Source organism: Lepidochelys kempii, chromosome 9, assembly GCF_965140285.1.
Source record: "Lepidochelys kempii isolate rLepKem1 chromosome 9, rLepKem1.hap1, whole genome shotgun sequence".
Classification (NCBI taxonomy): Eukaryota; Metazoa; Chordata; order Testudines; family Cheloniidae; genus Lepidochelys; species Lepidochelys kempii.
This window is the reverse complement of record NC_136388.1, coordinates 25818556-25839250: the sequence shown is the minus strand read 5'-3', so window position 1 is coordinate 25839250 and position 20695 is coordinate 25818556. Positions and strand designations below refer to the sequence as shown.

General features: G+C 41.1%; 1 protein-coding gene across 3 annotated transcripts in view; it reads left to right on the top strand.

Moving 5' to 3' along the window:
- The window catches only part of ARHGEF26 (Rho guanine nucleotide exchange factor 26), a 115074-nt gene that overhangs the window by 36182 nt on the left and 58197 nt on the right, over positions 1-20695 (top strand). For all 3 annotated transcript variants that reach the window (XM_073359637.1, XM_073359638.1, XM_073359636.1), the window contains exons 7-9: positions 17768-17920; positions 18432-18561; positions 20367-20441. In XM_073359637.1, the coding sequence (XP_073215738.1) occupies positions 17768-17920; positions 18432-18561; positions 20367-20441 (358 nt within the window). The remainder of the gene's footprint in view (positions 1-17767; positions 17921-18431; positions 18562-20366; positions 20442-20695) is intronic.

Genomic DNA, 20695 nt, shown 5'->3' with positions numbered 1-20695 from the left:
GGGGGGGGGGAATAGGCTTCTATATAAGAAAAAGCCTCATATCAGGACTATAAAATCAGGACATCTGGTCACCCTACTGCTGCATCTCCCCTTTGCAGTCCTTGCCTTTCCCAGCATCCACTTGTATCCTGCATTTTGCACCTTCTGTGGCTGTCACAAAATTCCAAGGAGCCCAGAGACTTTAGAGCAGTGGTTTTCAACTTTTTTAGGCTGCGTACTCCTTTCGAAATAATGTAGTCTGTGTACCCCAATCTGAGAGAGGGTCATAATATAGCTATGATTAAATTGCCAAGCCTTACTAAATAAAATATATTGTCCGCCATTGCAAGATTTTTCTTGAGTAACCCTGGTGAGAGTTTGTGTACCCCAGTTTGAAAACTACTGCTCTAGATCAGCAAGTTCCAGGGTATCAGTGTCCATTTCCTAGCTACAGTTCATGGATTTCTGTAGATGCCAGCACATGAATTTTAGCATTTGCAGTATCAATAACTTTGTCAACTATTCAGCACAAAATACATTTTCACTTCCTAAGAATAATTTTCTAAATGACATTTAGGGCAATGATAGACAGTTAACGTAAATTTGAGGCAACTGGTGCTCTTGAGAGACAAGTGGCTAGAGAAAACATTCGTTGTTACTGTTTGGATAGGTGTTTCCCATAAAAGGCCTTTATTTGGTCTTTCCTGTAATACTGTTTCTATATTCTTTTTCAACAGTTAGTCCGTACACCTTGTGTCTTTTACACTGAATCAGCAGCAAATCTAATAGTGTGAAAGAAGTAACATGTATATTCCATAGAAAAAGGCGCTGGTGAAAGAATAGTTAAGTACCCCCAAGGTCAAGAAATATCAAAGCTAATGCACATATAATCTTAACTGCTCCTCATAATGTGTTTATGAATTCTGAAGTATGTGATCACTGAGGCCGAACAGTAAGGCTGATGTGCCTGCCAAAGTAAGGATTGTTCAATGTCGTCATTTTTGCAGTTAAAAAAACTTCGCAGCTTTTCTTAGATTAATCTAGCCACTGTTAAAATGTCTCTGTATTTTACCTTTGGCTCTTTCCCCATTCAGATAAATTGGCTTCAATTATGTGATAAACCTAAAACAGAGCATTGGTGAAATTTATCTGATTACCTAGCAACCCATCTATAGAAGCTTCTTCACTCCTACTTTGATTGTCAGTATTCTTTGTGTGTTGTTCTTCTATTAAGGGTATTCTGACAAATGAATTCTCTCCGTTTGTGCCCCTTTCTGAAAGATTTATGACACTGATGGAATAGAATTCTCCAGAATGTCTTCCCTATAGAAATACAACACAGATGGCACATAACTCATTGCGCCACATATTTATGAGAAGAGTTTCACTATAGGAGCTCCCTTTGGAGCGTTCCCTTTTATAACTCTGGATTTATTCTACACTCTTCTGTCAGATCTGTTGTCTAGGACTTCTCTATGTCCTCGTTTTCTTTTGCCTCTAGGATCAAGTATGTTTAGAGGGGCTCATGCTCAGTTCAGATTGTCTTCTGTTTTTCCCACATGAATTAATAGTCCTTAGCCTGCCTGATTCTTTATTATCTAACTTTTTATCTTTGATAATGTCAGTAAATTACCAATCCTGCCTTTTTTTGGCAACAACTCCCTCAATGAGAAAACACACACACGCACGCTTCTGTATGTCAGCCCTCTAAAAAGATTGGTTGAATTAGTCTTATTTCTTAAACTTATTTGTTGATATATAAGTACAATCACCAGCAGTAATCTCAGAAATCTGAAAAGGAGTACTTGTGGCACCTTAGAGACTAACCAATTTATTTGAGCATAAGCTTTCATGAGCTATAGCTCATTTCATCGGATGAAGTGAGCTGTAGCTCAGGAAAGCTTATGCTCAAATAAATTGGTTAGTCTCTAAGGTGCCACAAGTACTCCTTTTCTTTTTGCGAATACAGACTAACACGGCTGTTACTCTGAAACCTGTCAGAAATCTGAGTTATCCAAGCCATAAAACTGAAAATATTCCAGACAAAAATTATGTCTCATAGTAGTGTTAGGAATGATTTCTGATGACTTTTGCACTTGGAACACCATGGCTCTTGGTGAGCAAGTATAGTTCAGTCCCCCACCCATAAGACAAAGTTGGAAAATGAATTAAAAGGTGCACTGCTAGGGATGGGTGGGGCGATATGCATTGTGCTTCCTTATGTGCTGATACACAGGTACAGATTTTCAAAGGCACCAAATGGAGTTGGTGTCTAATTCCCATTGACTTTCAATGAGAATCAGTTGCCTAACTGCAGTTAGTATCTTTGAAAATCTCCCCAAAAGTCAGTAGTTCACTCTTTTTCAGTGCAATAATAATTTAACAGATTCATTCCCAACCTTCTTAAAATAAGGAATAAAAACAGAAATATTCAACATTACTGAATGCATTGTTGGACTTGCCACCCAGTAACCAGAAAAAAAAACAACTTTTGTTTGTGGTGTACCTCCACATTAGATTTGACTAGCTCAGATTTGCTTGACCTTGAAACTTTCACATCCAACTGTCTAATGTGAATTGACTAGATAACGGTAACTGAGATGTTCATGGATGCTAAAACGTTAGAATGGAATAATTTACGGTTACAGATGCAGTTTTAAAACTCTCAGCAGCAAATTGTGTTGCAAAACCAGAAAAAAAAAATTTAAATGCAGCAGAATTTGTAATACTATCTTCAATAAAGTAAGTGTTAGTGGTCAGAGAAGGGACACAAGAACTGGCCAAAGAAAGAGTATTGATTTTATCAGTCTTTGTTTCTCCCTCAATAAGTTGCAAGTGGTAGCTTGCTATATTGGAAGTAAAACAGAGAGGTACCAAGCTGTATGAGGAACCCATAATTCTCCCATAATGCACAGTGGATGTAAGGAAAGAAAATAAGGATCTTTGTTAGAGTATGCACAGTATACTTGTATGACAAAAAGATTAAATGAACCCAGTTGTCTGTAGCATAGTATCCCTTCAGTTCTGAATGATTATTAAGGATGTTTTTTTAATTTAGTTGTTTGAACTGTAGCAATAATGATTAAATATAACAGCTACCACTTAAGTTCAACTGAAAATGATGATTCTTTGCACTGCATGTAATATTGGTTTCTCTAGCTTCCATGTTCTCCATGTGTACTGAACTTTTCAGCACCAGAGTGGTAGGTTACCACATTACACTTTATTGCAGGGGTTGGCAGCCTTTCACAAGTGGTGTGCTGAGTCTTCATCTATTCACTTTAATTTAAGGTTTCACTTGCCAGTAATACATTTTAACGTTTTTTAGAAGGTCTCTCTAAGTCTATATATTATATAATTAAACTATTATTGTATAAAAAGTAAACAAGGTTTTCAGAATGTTTAAGAAGCTTCATTTAAAATGCTGATCTTACGCCGCCGGCCTGCTCAGCCTGCTGCTGGTCTGGGGTTCTGTTCACCTAGACCGGCAGCAGGCTGAGTGGGGCCTGCAGCCGGGACCCCGGCTGGCAAGGGGCTGGCAGCCAGAACCCCAGACTGGCAGCCAGAACCCCAGACTGGCAGCCAGAACCCCAGACTGGCAGCAGGCTGAGTGGGGCTGGCGGCCGGGACCACTGAGCAGCTCAACCCGCTGCTAGTCCAGGGTTCTGTCCACTGGCTCTTACCAGCGAGGGTCCCAGCTGCCGGCCTGGGATCCTAGCCCTGCCCAAATAGAGTGGGTACCAACCTTCTCCCTGGTTCTAGCCCATTTTCTTCCTCTCTCTCTGCACTGAGCACAGGGCTGGGGGTGAAGGAGCAGGCTGGGGGTTGGGGTGTAGGGTCTGGCCAGGAGCTAGAATGACGGAGGGGGCTGAGGGTTGGGGCAGGAGGTTTGGGTGTGGAGTGCTTACCTGGGCAGCTCCCATTTGGTGTGAGGGGTGCAGGCAGGAATGTGCGGGGGGTGCAGGAGCTCCCATTCGGTGCTCAGGGTGGGGATGAGAATGTGGGGGGTGCAAGAGTCAGGGCATGGAGTGTGGGGGGGCTGGAGTAAAGGCTGGGGTCATGGGGGGTGCTGGGGTCAGGGCATGTGGTGTGGGGGGGGCTGGAGTAAAGGCTCGGGTCATGGGGGTTGCAAGGGGAGTACAGAGGTCAGGGCAGAGGGCCGGGGGTGTGGGCTAGGGACGTGGGGGTGCTCCCAGCCCCCTGCCAAGAGCGGCTCGTGGCAGGGGGCTGGAGGGGATATGCCCTGTCCCCACCTCTTCTCCGCCTCCTTCCCGGAGCAGCAAGCACGCTGGGGCTCCACTTCTCCCCCTCCCTTGCAAGGGCCATCAGCTGATCAGCGGCAGGGAGGGAGAGGAGGAGGGGCAGGAACCCAGCATGCTGGGGGAAGAGGCGGGGGTGGGGGGAGCTCGCCTGCCCTGTAGCGGCAGCGGGCAGGACCAAGCTTCTTCACCCTGCCCCCGCGGGAGGGGACGGGGGGGCGGAGAAGAGCGGGCAGGATTTTTAATGGCACGCTGCTGCCTGCCGGGGTCCTGGCCTGGGTTTGGCAGCAGGCTGAGCGGGACTGGCAGCTGGGACCCAGCAGGCAGCAGCATGCCATTAAAAATTGGCTGGCGTGCTGTCTTTGGCATACATGCCATAGGTTGCCGACCCCTGCTTTATTGTATGCAAGCTGATGAGACTTCTATCATAGTGTTTTCAAACTGCCCATAGTGTCTAAGCTTTTCCGATATAAAATAGAATGCCAGTAGCCAAGTTTCCAGTGGGCTTCATGGAGTCTGATTTGTCATCTTTTCAGGCCTATAGAAAGCTCTGAATAAGGTAAGCTTTTTTTGGGGGTGGGGAGTGGTTGTATAGGATAGAGAGATTCAAATATTCTAGTTATGGTTGGAAAAGCTTTATCAAGTAAGTTTTTGCAGCATTTTCTGAAGGAGGTCAGACTACTGATTTCATCCCATCTCCTCTGGAAGCTTGTTACACATACATATCCTTTCAGCTGAGTGTGCTTTTTTGTTGGCTCTTAAATGCTTTATTCTGGTAGCATAGAGTTGCCAACTGTCTAATCTCACAAACCCAAACAACCCCACCCTGCTCACTCCATCCCCTCTCCCCTACCCTCACTCACTCTCACCGGGCTTGGGGAAGGGGTTGGGGTGTGCTCTGGGTGGGGGGGCCTCTGGGCTGAGCCTGGGGCAGCGAGTTTCGCTGCCATAGAGTTTGGGGTGTGGAAGGGGGTGAGGGATTTGGGCTACAGCTGGGCGGTGCTTACCTTGGGCTGCTCCCGGTTGGTGGGTGCAGGCGGGGCAGCAGGTCCCTGCCTGCCCTGGCCCCAAACCACTCCTGGAAGTGGACGGCATGTCTCTGCAACCTCTGGGAGTGGGGGCAGGGAGGCTCTGTGCTCTGCCCTTGTACCCGCAGGCATCGTCCCCGCAGTTCCCACTGGCCGCAGTTCCCGGCCAGTGGGAGCTGCAGAGTTGGTGCTTGGGGTGGGGGCAGAATGTGGAGACCCCCTAGCCCCACTTTCCCTCCTGGGGCCGCAGAGACATTCTGGCTGCTTCCGGGACTTCCATGGGGCCAGAGCAGGCAGGGAGCATGAAAAGTACCTATTGCAGCACAGCTGGTTTAATCTTTCTTTAGGAAGCTGTCACAGTATTCATGTAAGAAGAATAGTCTCCAGTTCTACATTTGTAGAGAAGAACTATATCAAAGTATTGTATGTAAATAATAAAATTTATATAACACGTATTTTGCATCTTTCCAAGTAAGTTGTTCAAAAATCTGAAGCTGTGATCCTGTGTTTTGCAAGAAATGGGATTTTGCCAGAATCAGTCCTTGAGTATTAGAGCTTAGAAAGCATAGTTTATATTTTTGTCAAAAGGGGTGGGAGGTGTGCGCGCGCACCTTTAGTTTTCAGGGAGACCTGCTATATTATCCCTAAATGGTGCTCAAAAAATTTTAAAAGCAAGGCTGTTGAGCTACATCTCTGGCAATGTGGATGACCAGGCAGAACCGTGTGACTGACTTCTACAAGCATACACTGACAAAACAAACAAGTCTTATTGCTCTGTTAACATCATGGAGTTAAGACCAGTTCATGCTGTGGTTTTGTACCAAAATTAAATCTGATACAAAACATTGTTAGCGTTTCTTCCTATCCTGCCCAATACCATTGTAGCTCTAGACTAAAAGTACTATTCTTCCCTTCCATTCATTGCCACTCTTCATTTAGAAATAAATATACCACTCATGGTGATAAGCAATTAATCAAATATTTTTTGGTAAGAAAACATTTTAAAAGTTGCTAATTACTATATTCTGATGCTGTGTACTAGTTTTTATTACTGTAAAAATCTAAAATTGGTGAAATTTTATGGAGCTGGTGAAATTAAAACAGCCCTTGAATGTATTTATGTAGGAGTTTCAGTGTAGGTGACAAGATTTGATTCTATGTATAATTCATCTACAAGAACTACAGTAGAAGAATGTTAGTTGCAAAGTCAAATACTCAAAAATTAGGAAATGTGACAATTAAGATTGGCCAAGCATGTTGTATATGCATTGTGATACAGTGGCTTAATTACATAATCATACTTTTTTTTAAACACATTTAATAATGAGGTTAATGCTTATTCTTGAGTAGTCCCCCTAAAGTCATCCCTAAGTATTTGTATGATGGGTCCCTGAGACAGCTGCCTTATGGGAGCGTCTATGGGAACTAACCCGATTCTGTGCTGCCTCAGTGTATGATCCTAAATGAGCCAACGCATACCTGACTAGTGCACAGAGTATCAAGCCCTAATGTACATGTATGGAAAGTGGCCAAAATTTGACCTCAGCTGCAGTTAAGTTAGCAAGTTCTGTAAGAATTTGGATGTTGTTGTTCAAGGAAAGGCTCTCTGAGACTGGCTGGTAAAATACCAGTAGCCTTAAAGTTGTGCATACTTTAAATGTTTTTTCACTGTTCTGATACCAGGCATTCAATTAACAGGAATACATGTAAACCCAGATGGGATAATTTTTATGTATTTTAAAGATTCTGTCTACCAAACATCACTGTGTAAAGGGTGGGAATGTTATGGATTTTTTTTTTAAGCAAATACATTGCAAATGTGACTTTATGAAGCAAGACTATTTCAGTTGAGGTGGTTAGACTGTGGTTTCGATTTATTGAGGCTAGAATTTAAGTTTAAGATTAGGAGAGTCCCAAGTGGATTGATTTAAATAAATCAGTCCTAATCATGTTTTGCATTTGTCCTTTAGTTATTTTCCTTTTTAAAAAAAAATGGAAACTTTCATTGGTTGGTAACAATAACACTTGATTGGCAACTAAATATAGCCTTCCCCTAAATTTGGTGCTTTTTTGCTAACCAGGAAGATACACTGCATTTATACAGCCAGTTGTGTAGCTTAATGTTTTACTTGATGATAAAGTTTTGTTATTTGTGCCAAACCCTATTTGGATGGAAATTTAAATTAAAATGCACAAAATAGCATTTTATTTTAAATTAAAACTATTTTAAGTGTGCTGGATACTTAAGACATTTACCAAAACATGTTTTGCATTTAAAACTAATTTATGAAACAAAGGAAGTATCTGTATTGAAATCAACTGACTGTTTCTGGTCACTGTGTCCTTCAAGATTTTAGAACTAGTAGATATCACCCTTTCACACCTAGTTTTTTATTCATCGATTAGAAAAGGAAAACAGGCTTTTCTGTTTTTTTTTAACTCTGAACTAGTCATTGAACTAAACTAGTTGAATAAATTTCAATGAAGAAAATACTCTTTGCACCTTCAGAAAAGGCTACTGCTGTCAAAAGCTGGTTCAACAAACTCTGGTTCCGTGTGTTTTATCCAGTGACTTCCAACAGTTCTGTGGTTTGATTATTTAAAACTTTGGGAGCAAGTGTGTGTTGCTTGATTTTTATTTAAGTGATTTTAATAAATTATTATAGTGTAGGCCTTAATGTAGGTTGTCAATTTTAAAGAGGTTTAGTTTTTAAAACTAAACCTATTTAAATAAGTTTTTTAAAAATCATTGATTTTTGTCCATCCTGGGAGAGTCACCTGCTGATGAATATAAGTGGTTTGGTAAAGCAGCAAGTTGAAATAGGTGGTTAGTGACCTCTCACATCCAGGAGTCCTGAAATAGTCTTTAGTTTATCCTGTTCATTCCTCTGGAATAACAATGGCCTTTCTGCTTATGTTCTCTGTTTTTTTCTTTCCAGCTTTCGTGCTTCTGTTTTCTATCATTGTAAATACTGTGGTAAATATAGGTAAATGGGTACAAGGTCAATCCAGTGAGTGAGCTGTTTTTAAAGTACAGAGGTTAAATGCCAAATTTAACAAATTGTTACAGTAACAAGTGTGTAGCAGGGAAGTGTGCCTTTAAACTCAGAAGTTTAAGACCGTGTTAGCAACAGACCATGAAGACAAAACTAATTGGTCACTTGTGGGTGTAGCTTCTGACAACTGCATTTAGGTAGCAATGGGTTGCCGGTTTTGGATGGATATATACCTGGAGGTTTCATCACATAACAATCTTTAATTAAAGATTAATCTTTAACTCCTGGAGACTCCAGGACAGTCCTGGAGGGCTGTCAACTATAATGTAACAAGGAGGGGAAAGTAGTATTAAAGTGTGCTCAAGCTAAACAATAAACCAGATGAAGTCATGTAAAACAGACGTGTGCTGTGCTCTACTCAGTTTCTTGTATGCATACTAAAATGAAGTTATAAAAATCCACAAAACACTCTGAAATGTGCAGAGTTCTTACTGACCTTTTGGTTACAGCATGAGGAAAATAAATCTTTTTCAGAAATAAATGTTATCTGTACTTCTCTGTAGTTTTTAAAGATGCTGGAAGCTAGCATGAGGGTTTGAAGCAATAACTAACAACATAACTAATGGTATGCAGTATATGTGGTATAAATGGTGTGCAGTTATACATGGTGCAGTACATTGATTCAGAGCTTTTCTAGTCCTGTTGGAGTAGCAGAGCTCTCTAAACAGTTTGCCCTGCAAAAACTCCTGTTAACTGTCACTGCTTGGTCTAACTGAAGATTTCTCTGAGAGATGTTCATACTTATTCATTAGGGAAATAATGAAGTTCCAGGTTTGGTTGGTCAACCTGTTAGGCATTTTCAGAAACACAGACTTTGTAAAGTCATTTACACTGATGAGAACAAAATGGATATAAGCTGAGCAATTTGATGCAAAAGTAGCCCCACCCTTCCCTTCCTCTTCCTCCCCTACTTCGCCCCACTGTGAGGACTCCAGTGTCAAAAAGAATAGTGAGTCCCATATTGACATCAGGCAAAACAAACTATCACTTTATTTATATTTTGGTTATCTAACTAATGCAAAACAGTTACTTCCTTTAAAGTCTTGGTTTTTTTTAATCCTGCACTTTGGCAAATCTTTTATGTTAGTTAAAGCAACTTGACTGTACACTATTAATGGCCAAGTTACTGTTGTTGGTGGGTTTCTGACTGTATTCCTTCTTATTGGAGAAAAGGAACTTAGCATCCTTATAGCAGCAACAGAGTAGCTTCTAAAGCATTTCAGTGCTCTATATATTATTTAACACTTTGCATTTAGAATGAGAGACTTTGTGAGCAAAGAGTAAATGCTTTGATTGCATGAGGCAGAATGGACTAGGGGAGTGAGTACAAGATCAAGAATTATGAAGACATACATTCTTATCCTGTCTCTGCAATAGATTTACTATGTTCCCGTTGGCAAATCACTTGTCTCATTTTCCAGATCTGTAAAGTGGGGCTAATACTTTACAGGAATTTAGAAAATTTGTAAAGTCTTTTGAAACATGTGAAGTGCTGAATAGGGACGTCAGTAAATAATAATAAAGCATGATATAACTCTAGGTTTCATTGAACAATGCTTAGATAATCAGAATGTGTTAAATGCCTCTTAAGACGAAGGAGCAGATAATGATCTCAGTTATGCTGGTGTAAATCTGGAGTAACCCTATTGACTGCAATACTTATGCTGGTGTAAATGCAGCATAAGTATTGCAGTCAACAGATTTATACCAGCATAACTGAGATGGGAAACTGACATCAAGCCTCTAATATCCCTATTGTCTAGCTTAAAAAATAAATATTTAAAATAGAGCTGTCAATTAATCGCAGTTAATGCACGATTAATTCAAAAATTGCAAATAATCGCACTGTTAAACAAGAGAATACCAATTGAAAATATTTAGGTTTACATTTTCAGTTACACAATACAAAGTGTACAGTGCTCACTTTATTTTTTTCAAATACTTGCACTGTAAAAAAGATAGTATTTTTCAATTCACCTCATACAAGTACCTTAGTGCAATCTCGATCATGAAAGTGCTTTTTACAAATGTATTTTTTTGTTACAGAACTGCACTCAAACAAAAACAAACAATGTAAAACTTTGGACTTGTAGGCGCTAATCAGTCCTACTTCTTGTTCAGCCTATTGCTAAGAGAAACAAGTTTGTTTACATTTATGGGAGATAATGCTGCCCACTTCTTATTTACAATGTCACCTGGAAGTGAGAACAGGCATTCACATAGCACTGTTATAGCTGGTGTTACAAGATATTTACGTGCCAGATACGCTAAAGACTCATACCTATTCATGCCTCGGACATCATTCCAGTGGACATGCTTCCATGCTGATGATGCTCGTTAAAATAATAATGCATTAATTACATTTGTGAATGAACTCCTTGGGGGAGAATTGTATGTCACCTGCTCTGTTTTTCTCCCACATTCTGCCATATATTATGTTATAGCAGTCTTGGATGATGACCCAGCACATCTTCATTTTAAGAACACTTCCACTGCAAATTTGACAAAATGCAAAGAAGAAATGTGAAATTTCTAAAGATAGCTACATCATTCAACCCATGATTTAAGAATCTGAAGTGCCTTCAAAAATCTGAGGGACGAGGTGTGGAGCTTGCTTTCAGAAGTCTTAAGAGCAACACCAAGATGCGGAAACTACAGAACCCAAACCACCAAAAAAAGAAAAATCAACCTTCCGCTGGTGGCATCTGACTCAGATGATGGAAAATGAACATATGTTGGTCCTTACTGCTTTGGATTGTTATCGAGCGGAACCGTCTTCAGCGTGGATTCATGTCCTCTGGAGTTGTGGTTGAAGCATGAAGGAACATATGAATCTTTAGCGCATCTGGCATGTAAATATCTTGTGTTGCCGGCTACAATAGTGCCATGTGAACACCTGTTCTCACTTTCAGGTGACATTGTAAACAACAAACAGGCAGCATTATCTTCTGCAAATGAAAACAAACTTGATTGGCTGAACAGGTAGGAGGACTGATTGGACTTGTAGGCACCAAAGTTTACGCATTTTCGAATGCAGGGTTTTTTGTACAGATGTGAATTATGTAAGTTCAACTTTCATGAGCAAGATTGCACTACAGTACTTGTATTACATGAATTGAAAAATACTATTTCTTTGTGTGACGGGGTGCGGACTCACCACTGCGGCACCTCCTGTTGGAACCTCTGGGAATTGGCTCAGGCCATGTGGAGTGCCCTCTACTGGTGGTGTCCCATCTGGATCTGTGTTGCTCCCTTCTTGTGGCATCCTCTTCAGGACGCTGCTCTCTGGCAGTGCCCCCTAGTCCATTCTCACCCCCTTCCGGGAGGGTTAACAGCAGTCTTTTCGCTTCACCCCAGCCGCAGTGGCCAACCACATCCCCAGAGTCTAACCCGTTCTATCAGGGGTCGGGTGCAGTCCACTATGGCTACTTCTAACAGCCGGGTATAGTACAAGGGGGAAGAAGGGGACACAGACCCGCCCTCTGCTCTGGGTCCTGGCCCAGGGACCCTCTGGTTGCAGCCTCCCTGACCTCCTTCGCTCCCCTTGTCCGTCTCTCCTCCCTGGGCCGCTTCCCCTTCAGCCCCCTTGCACCTTGTGGGCCCTTCTATCAGGGCCTGCAGCCTAGCAGGTATTGGGCTGGAGCTCGCCTCAGCTCCCCCAAGCCTGGCCAGTACTGTGCTGTTGTGGGTGCTGGTCTCCTTCACTCAGGAGATAAACCTTCTCCCTTGAAAGTGTGGGAGAGACTGACTGCCTCTCACCTGGGCAGCCTTCAAATAGGGCCTAGCCTGGCCCTGATTGGCTGCCTCTTGCTCAGCCTGATTGGCTCCCTGCAGGCCCTCTCTGATTGACTGCCTATGTAGCCGCTCTGGCCTGCTGTAGCCCAGTCTGGCCTGAGGGTGGGGCACTGCCCCACCACACTTCTGTTTTTACAGTGCAAATATTTGTAATGAAAAATAAATATAAAGTGACCACTGTACACTTGGTATTCTGTGTTTGTAATTGAAATAAATATATTTGAAAATGTAGAAAACATCCAAAAATATTTAAATAAATGGTATTCTGTTATTGTTTGACAGAACGATTAATTGAGCAGTTAATTGCAATTAATTTTTTAAATTGCTTGACAGCCCTAATTTAAAACCTTCTTAGTGATAAGATTGACTTGTGATTTATTTATTTTTTTTTTTTTTAAGGCCAGATCTCAGCTAGTATGAATCACTATGGCTCCATCAAAGTCAATAAGGTATGCTCACTTACACCAGCTGAGGATCTGACCCATTGTTTAGTGGTGATCTCAGAAATTGGTGGAAGGATTTTGAAAAGTCCACCAAACTATTACATTGTTTGTAGAAGAAATTAGCATGTTAGAACATGATGCGCATCCTAGTCCCCTGTGTGAAACAATAAATATGCTGTAATTTAAACAATAAGAACATGGGTGGAGAAAGACATAAGTGAAATAATTTTGGTGGGCAGTTTGAAATTTTCTTTGGGGGCAGGGAGCAGAGGAGAGCGAATAATGTTTGTACTTAGCTAGACAACCAGTGAAGAAAAGGCCGAGACACCAGAAGAGCCCCACATCTCCCTGAATCCATACAGAGTAAGCCTGTTTCTCATGGCTTTTTATGGATTAAGAATTGGAGGACATTAAATAACATGAGGATGGAAAAGGATCTTTTGAGTGCTCAATCCTACAAGGTGAAGAGCACTCCTGTGAGGTGCAGAGAACCCCCACTTGCCAGTGACTTTGGTTGGGAATTGAAGGCTTAGCACCTGGCAACAATGCTCAATGTTTCTAAGAATGGAGCCCTAATTTACAACAGCAAAGGAAACAGAACAAGCAGTCTAGGACCCAGTTATACCTAGAGATGTCCGAGTTATATTCTCTTGCTGTAGTTGTAGTTTTCATATTAAATAGTGCACATAGGATAAGGAAATTTAAGTACTGATTGTCTACCTCCCTATTTAGAGACCCCTTTAATCAATAGCACATGGAGAAATAGAAGTACAAACTGACCACTTGTGAAGCAATCCGATTTACTTTAGTGTGTCCTAATGTGAGACAGATCCAGTCCTAAATTATCCTGGTTAAAGGACTCAAGCGTCCACGTAAATGCATACTCAACTGCCAAGTGTCTTCAAATTTCAGTCTTGTTCAGTAACTCTTGTGGTTAATTTCAGAGGAAATGTTTGCCAAAATGAAATGGTTGATTTAAGGTGTTGGTTCCTTCTAGGGCGCTCACAGCTACTAGCTGGAGCTAATTCCTGTTTGCTTTGTACAAAGCTCCCACTGAAGTCTGTGAGAATTTTGTTTGTCTAAATGATTTGGCCTCTACAGTAGTTAGCTCATATGAATTATATCAATTAACTGTGATGGCATTTGTGATGGTAAATCAGGGGTTAAAACTGTTCATATTAGCAGGAAAACATAGCATGAGCAAATTGCCAGCACAAATATCAAGGCACTGTTCCTGCGTAATGCTTAACTGAAGGTTAATGATCAGCTTAAAACGTAGAAAGGCTCTTAACAAAGAGCTGCCAAATTAAAGCAACAAGCATTTGGAGAGAGTCTTCCTTTCTTGTTAGGGAGTGAGGATTGACTAAAGCTTAGTCTGTTGTTCCTTGATCTAAGAAATCAATGAAGATGCATTTTCTAAATAAATTTATATAGCCCTTAAAAAAGAGGCAGCCTGACTTACATTAGCGAATTACAGGTCGGATATTTATTTGAATTACCAAAGATATGGTGAAAGAATTGGACCCTCTTTCAAGGTCTTGTCTGACTTTAGTTTAAATGGGTTCAAAGTTTAATCAGAAAAATTTCTTAGATTTAAAGGAAACAGCAACACTTTATTTAAGTCTTCTGGTATTAAAGGGCCAGACACAGTTTGTGATGAGCAGCTCTTGTGATTGATCAGAACTAATTTTTAATCTTCAAACCTAAAGGATTTATTGAAGTAGCTGGTTTACTGATAAGCTATAGTAAGCTGGATGCACAAAGGGAACCTGTTGATCCAAATCTTGATTCATAGCACTCTGTATAAGAATAGCCTGCTGCTCTAGGTAGGTTGTTTTTTTGTTTTTAAATAAGTGTGATTTTCCCTTATCTTCTAAAACATTCCTACCCTAGATTTTTACTGTTCCCTGAAAGGATTATGGACTGAGCACCTGATGCCAAAAATATGATTTAATTTTTAAAACGTAAGGATAATTTTCTTGTTCAAACATCTAGCAGCCTTCAACTACCTGAGGGGGGGTTGGGTTCCAAAGAGAATGGAGCTAAGCTGTTCTCAGTGGTGGCAGATGACAGTACAAGGAGCAGTGGTCTCAAGTTGTAGTGGGAGAGGTCTAAGTTGGAATTAGGAAAACCAGTTTTACTAGGAGGGTGTAAAGCACTGGAATGGGTTACCTAGGGAGGTGGTGGAATATCCATCCTTGGAGGTTTTTAAGGCCCAGCTTGACAAAGCCCTGGCTGGGGTGATTTAGTTGGGGTTGCTCCTGCTTTGAGCGTGGGGTTGGACTAGATGACCTCCTGAGGTCTCTTCCAATCCTAATCTTCTATGATCTTTTCAGCATGCCAGAATATGAAATGGGAAGAAATGTCATAGTTCATCATTTCTTAGCATATTGCTGATTAATTTTATATAGGAGTTTCTACCAACTACAAAAATGGTGGAAATGGTTTCTAGTCACTGCCTGCAACTGTCATAGTTGGGTTGTAGGCAGCCAGACCTAGTGGTGTCAGAGCCAGAGTCCACAGTCACAAGACAGGAGTCAAGAGTCAGCTGGGTCAGGATACTGGGAGATCAGAAGCAGGAGATAAACTTGAGATCAGAACCATGAGTCAGGACTGATAGGCCTGGTCAGGATACGAGGGAGTCTGAGGCAGGAGACAAACTGGAGGTCAGGAACCACAAGTCGGATGCCAAGAGTCAACCTTGGTCAGGATGCCAGGAAGTCAACATGTGGAGCAGGAGCAGGGTGGAGCCCAGTTGTTTAGATAGCTTCCTGTTGGTCCAGCTGGCTGCTCTGGGACTCCATCAGTAGGACCTCAGGGGTGGAGCCACAAACTGGGGCTGGGTTTCATGGGTCCCAGATAAGCAGTTGTCAGCAAGCTGACAGGTACAGGGTTGGAGCTTGGCCACTCCTGTAAACCCTGCGGACCTGGGTTCGATATCCGTGGATCATGATAGCACCTAGGTTGGTCTGTACTTTAAATCTGAATGTTGTAGTTCATAACATAGTAGATGACCCAACTTGAAAACTTGCCCTGCTTGATTAATAGAATTCTGAAGGCCTCCAGAGACTCTTTTGGCAAACCACTGGTTCACAATGAGTAAGTCAGCATATGTAGTAGGAGATAGAACTGCAGACTGGTGTTCTTTGCCAGCCACTACTCTTCTCCAAATCACATGGACAATACTTAATGTACATTGTCATTGATTTATATTATATTATCTCATCCTTTGAAATGAGAGGGGCAGGAGTTAGAGGCTTTCCAGTGAGATTATGCCTCTTAGAATTGGAGACGTGTCATTACAGCCAGGAAAGACTGCGCTATCAATAGAGAAAAACTGCAAGGGAGTCGACGCTGAATATATGTTTATAACCATATTCTTCAGCAGCTGTCAAGGCTAATTCCCCACTCTGGCACTTTGAGTGCAGAAGGTGAGGGCCCACAAGGATTCTAAAAATCAATACTGGCCACTCCTGACTTGTATTAAACTCCCAAGGTTACAGCTTTTCTCTGACCTTGGATTGGTAGATGCTGCCACCACGCAAGTGCAGAACTCCTTTGAGAACCCAGGAAGGCACACTTGGGAATTCCTTCCTATGGCGTACCCTCAAGCCCTTTCACACCACCACCCCTTCTGGGAAGAGCTGAGAAGGGGCGGGGGTTGTAAATTAAACATGTGCACAAACCTCTTAAGACACACAAATCCAAATCCTGTTCTTAAAAAAATAAATCTTATTGAAAGAAAATACATCTGGGAACTCAGGCTATTGCTAGATTTTAAAAGAGCCACTATAAGAATTAAGCACCAAGAATAGCTTTGTTGAGGTCCATCTTAAAGGTTACAAGCAAAACAGAAGCACCTGGGGTTAGCACAGAGGAATCCACAAGCCATAATGAAATAAAAGGGATAAATCTAATTGCGTCTTCCTAGACATTTCCTGATCTACTTACATGTCTGGGGTTTTAAATTAGTAGTTTCTAGGTATGATACTGATGATTTTTCATATCTGGTCCAAGCGTCTTACAGCATAGCTGTTGCCCTGTCCACCTCGCCCCAGGAGAACAACAACAGACAGACAAAAGGGGAGTCTTGTTTCAATTTTAAAAAGTTCTAGACCTTCCCTTGTTTCTTTTGGCCAGGTTCCCACTCGCTTCCTTTTACCTATGCATAGCAGTGAGACTTTTTAACCCTTTACAGGTAGAGCAATTAGAGAACAGCTATTAAGAGGGATTTTATAGCTACTGGCTGGTTGGGAGTCCATAAAAGGGAGTTACCCCCAACCCCCTTCATTTATCACAGCAGCTTTGTCAGTAACTACAGTACTGTAGTGTAGACACTTGCTACAGCGACAGATGGGGTTTTACCATCACTCTAGTAAATCCCTTCCCTCAAGAAGTGGTGGCTAGGTTGATGGAAGAATTCTTCTGTCAACCCTGTAGTATCTATACCAGGGCTTAGGTTGGTTTAACTGTGTCTCTGGTGTGAATTTTTCATGCCGGTGAGTGACGTAGCTTAGGTCAACCTAAGTTTTAGGCTTCAGTATCTCCTTTCTGGGTTTGACTTCAATGGTATGCTGAATGGTATAGAGCAGGTAGCGTGTGCTCTATTTGGAGCGGGGTGGGAACTCTACCAGGTCATTCAGCATATCAACCAGCAATTTAATTTAATTTTTTTCTTTTTAGTTTTGTAATTGACTTTTAAGTTGATGTGGAGTTTTCCAGTTATTGTTGCAGCTATGCTATTGCACGTCCATTACTACAAGGAGAAAAGATTCAGTACTCATAGAACCATAGATGTTGTGTTTCAAGTAGTTTCACTTCCTTTTCAGCCGTATTGTTGAAAAGTACCGTTGCAACCCTATTAGTAGTACTCTTTCTGTTTTAACTGTTTGTGAAAAATAACTTGACCAGCTTTGCTTCTGCTGGAGTCTGATGGGTTGCGCCACATTTCTTTTACATATATTGTGCAAAAAATACATGGACAGTTGAGCCCACGGGATGAAGATCTCACATCAGTTAATCTTTTCCTCCCTACAGAGTCCCCAAATTTCTCAGATTGTCCCTGTATTGCCCCTTGTTTGTTTATGTGGTTAAAAGTTCTGTGAAATGATCCCATATCATGTCAGGTAAAGTTTGAAATGCTACAAGAGACAAACCATTATGAATTATGTTTAGTGAAATTGGTAATTTCTTCTCTTCCTTTGCAGGTTCTTTAAAGAACTTGAAGCAAGGCATCAGAACAATATCTTCATAGAGGATATTAGTGATATTGTTGAAAAGCATACTGCATCAACATTTGACCCATATGTGAAATACTGTACTAATGAAGTCTACCAACAGCGAACGCTCCAGAAACTACTGTAAGAAATTATGCTTAAAATGCATGTTTTTAAATCATCCCCTTAACAGCAGCAATCAGGATTTCTTAAAGCATAACATCTGGGCTCCAGTTCAGCAAATCATTTAAGCACATGCTTATTTTAAAGCACATGTTTAATTCCATTGATGTAATTGAGGGTGAAAATATACTTGGCTGTAGAGTCCAATCCTATTTGCAATCATGTGCTAAATTGTCTTCATTGACAAGCACAGTTTTACTAGTTTCTTCATAGCAATGCTTTTATACTTTTCCCTTTGTATCATATATTGCATTTTGTTGATTTTTGTGTGTATGCGTGCACTGATGTATCTAAATATCAGTTATATTTGTATAATATTTCTAAATATAACTGTCGAACACTAAAAGGATAAGATTCCCTGAGACTGCTCTTCCTCTGATTTAGTGACATCACTGCTATTTGAAAAGAGAAATTCACATTTCTAAATTAAAGCAATCTTTTAAAAACCTGTGGTTTCTTTTTTTTTCTTCAGAGCTACAAATCCAGCCTTCAAAGAAATGCTGTCACGGATTGAGTCCCATGAAGACTGCAGGAACTTACCTATGATCTCTTTCCTCATTCTTCCAATGCAGAGGGTTACACGCCTTCCGTTGCTGATGGATGTGAGAACAGAGATTTTTGTTTTTTTATCTGTATATTGTGTCCTTGGAAATTAAGCAACCTTTCTTTTTTTAGTTATTGGCCCATTCTCACCTTACTTTGTTTAGACTGGAGCCGTGGCTGTATAATCTGGTCTGTCAACAACAAAGAGAAAATTGTGAAGTGGGTAGTGGCATTTATTTGCACTTGCACTGACCAAGGAACTGTGTAGAAGATCAGGTCAAACAGTTGGGCACCAGTCTCTAATGAAACTGTATGTCGAAGTCAAAGTTAAGACACAACTACCATAGAAGTTGCATACATACAGAATTGGGCCTAGAACCTGGTCCTTCAGTTCAAAACATAGGCTTTCTGCATGCAGACTAAAGGACTCCTCCTTTAGGGCCAGACTGTGTACCCCACTTTTCTCACAGGAATAGTCCTTTTGGCACTGTGAAAATTAAGGGGGTCACAATCTGATCCGTAGCCAACAATTTTAGTAATTTCTCCTCTGCCCTCAATGCGGCGGGGAAGCCACTAGAGGGAAACCTCATTTACATCCATAGCTAGTAACCAGCCTGTTATGGTGGGGTGTGTGGGGATCTCTCTCCCAACAGACAGCTGCAGTGATTGGGAGAGCCTACAGTGAGGGAGCTTGCTAGGAAGCAGAGGTGGAAATCTGATGGAAACATACATACTCATGAAGTCTGTGGCATTTTGGTTTGGATGCCAGGACTGAATGTGATCTGCACTGCTGCCAATTACATGGATTAAAATCCACACCTGAATTCTGGCTTTAGTAGGACCCAGATCAGGACTTGTACAGGTCAGTCTCCTCTGTAATCATGAATACTGCTATAACTATGGGGATGTGTTCAATACTTCACAGTGGTTGATTAAATAATAGTCCTTTATATATATCTACAGTTGCTAGTTTAGACATCCTGGCCACATGGGCCCTACTCTACTGTTCAGTAAATCCCTGTGTTTGTTTAAAAAAAGAAAAAATCCAAACTATTTAAATTCAGGATACTTCTGTTCTTCAGGTATGAAAGCATCTAACAAGCTGAACAGAATGGAAAATTACAAAACAGTTTTTTCTAGGAGATAATTTCTAAACTTTATGTTGAAATTTTTTCTTTATAGTGAGTTTGCATTGTTTCACTTAAATTGTAATATGAAAAGTATGATTCTCTTCTTACATTCAGACTGTAAAAACATAATTTCACCTGAAGAATGGTTTCACATTAAAGGTCTTACAATATTTGTGTAACTCTACCAAAAACATAATTTAGCCCCTTCATTGTTAGGAACATATTGATACAAGGGTTTATTTTGGCCGAACTTTATTTTCATGACCAACTCACGTGGTTAGCCAGCTTTCAGCAAAAGTTCCACAGTGCTTTGAACATTAGTGACTGGATTATGTTGAACCTTTTATACAGTAGGAATAAAGGGTGCAAAGAGCTTCCCTCCCTCCCCACTTTCCATGGTCGTCTTAAGGGCCAGAGACAATTGAAAGGGAGCACAGGCTCTGCTCTCTCCAGGGCCTTTGGGAGGACATGGTGCTCCAAGCAGGCAGGTCCGTGGCTTACCCCCTCCCTCAGCATTAGACCATAAATTGGTATCGGCATGCTGCACTCCCTGAAGAGCACATAAGTAGGTACACACCCCATGTGCACTGAGTTCTGGCTGGTAGGAAAATATGCTTCTATGTTGCCCCTCCATGTTTAATTTCTTTAATTGTACTGTAATTCTGTATTCATCTGATTTTAGATTTAACAATATACAGATTTCAGTTTTGTGAATTGATTGACTTTTATTTCAGACCATCTGCCAGAAAACCCCTAAAGATTCACCAAAATATGAGATCTGCAAACGAGCCTTAAAAGAAGTGAGCAAGGTATGTTTTTAAAAAAGCAAATCCTACACAGCCAACCTGCTTCTGTTTAGACTCTTTTCCTCCTCAGTTGTGCAGTGTGCTTTGGCCAATTCAATATGCCAATCTGAGACATGCTCACTTCTGTTTTTCCAAATGGCTTTGGCCCCTTATTTTTATTATATATAGCACCACTTATTTGATGTATTATTTACCTCCTTCATTATTTTCTTGATCATGCATTTCATAATGAAATTGGACAACTTGGTTCTATTCTC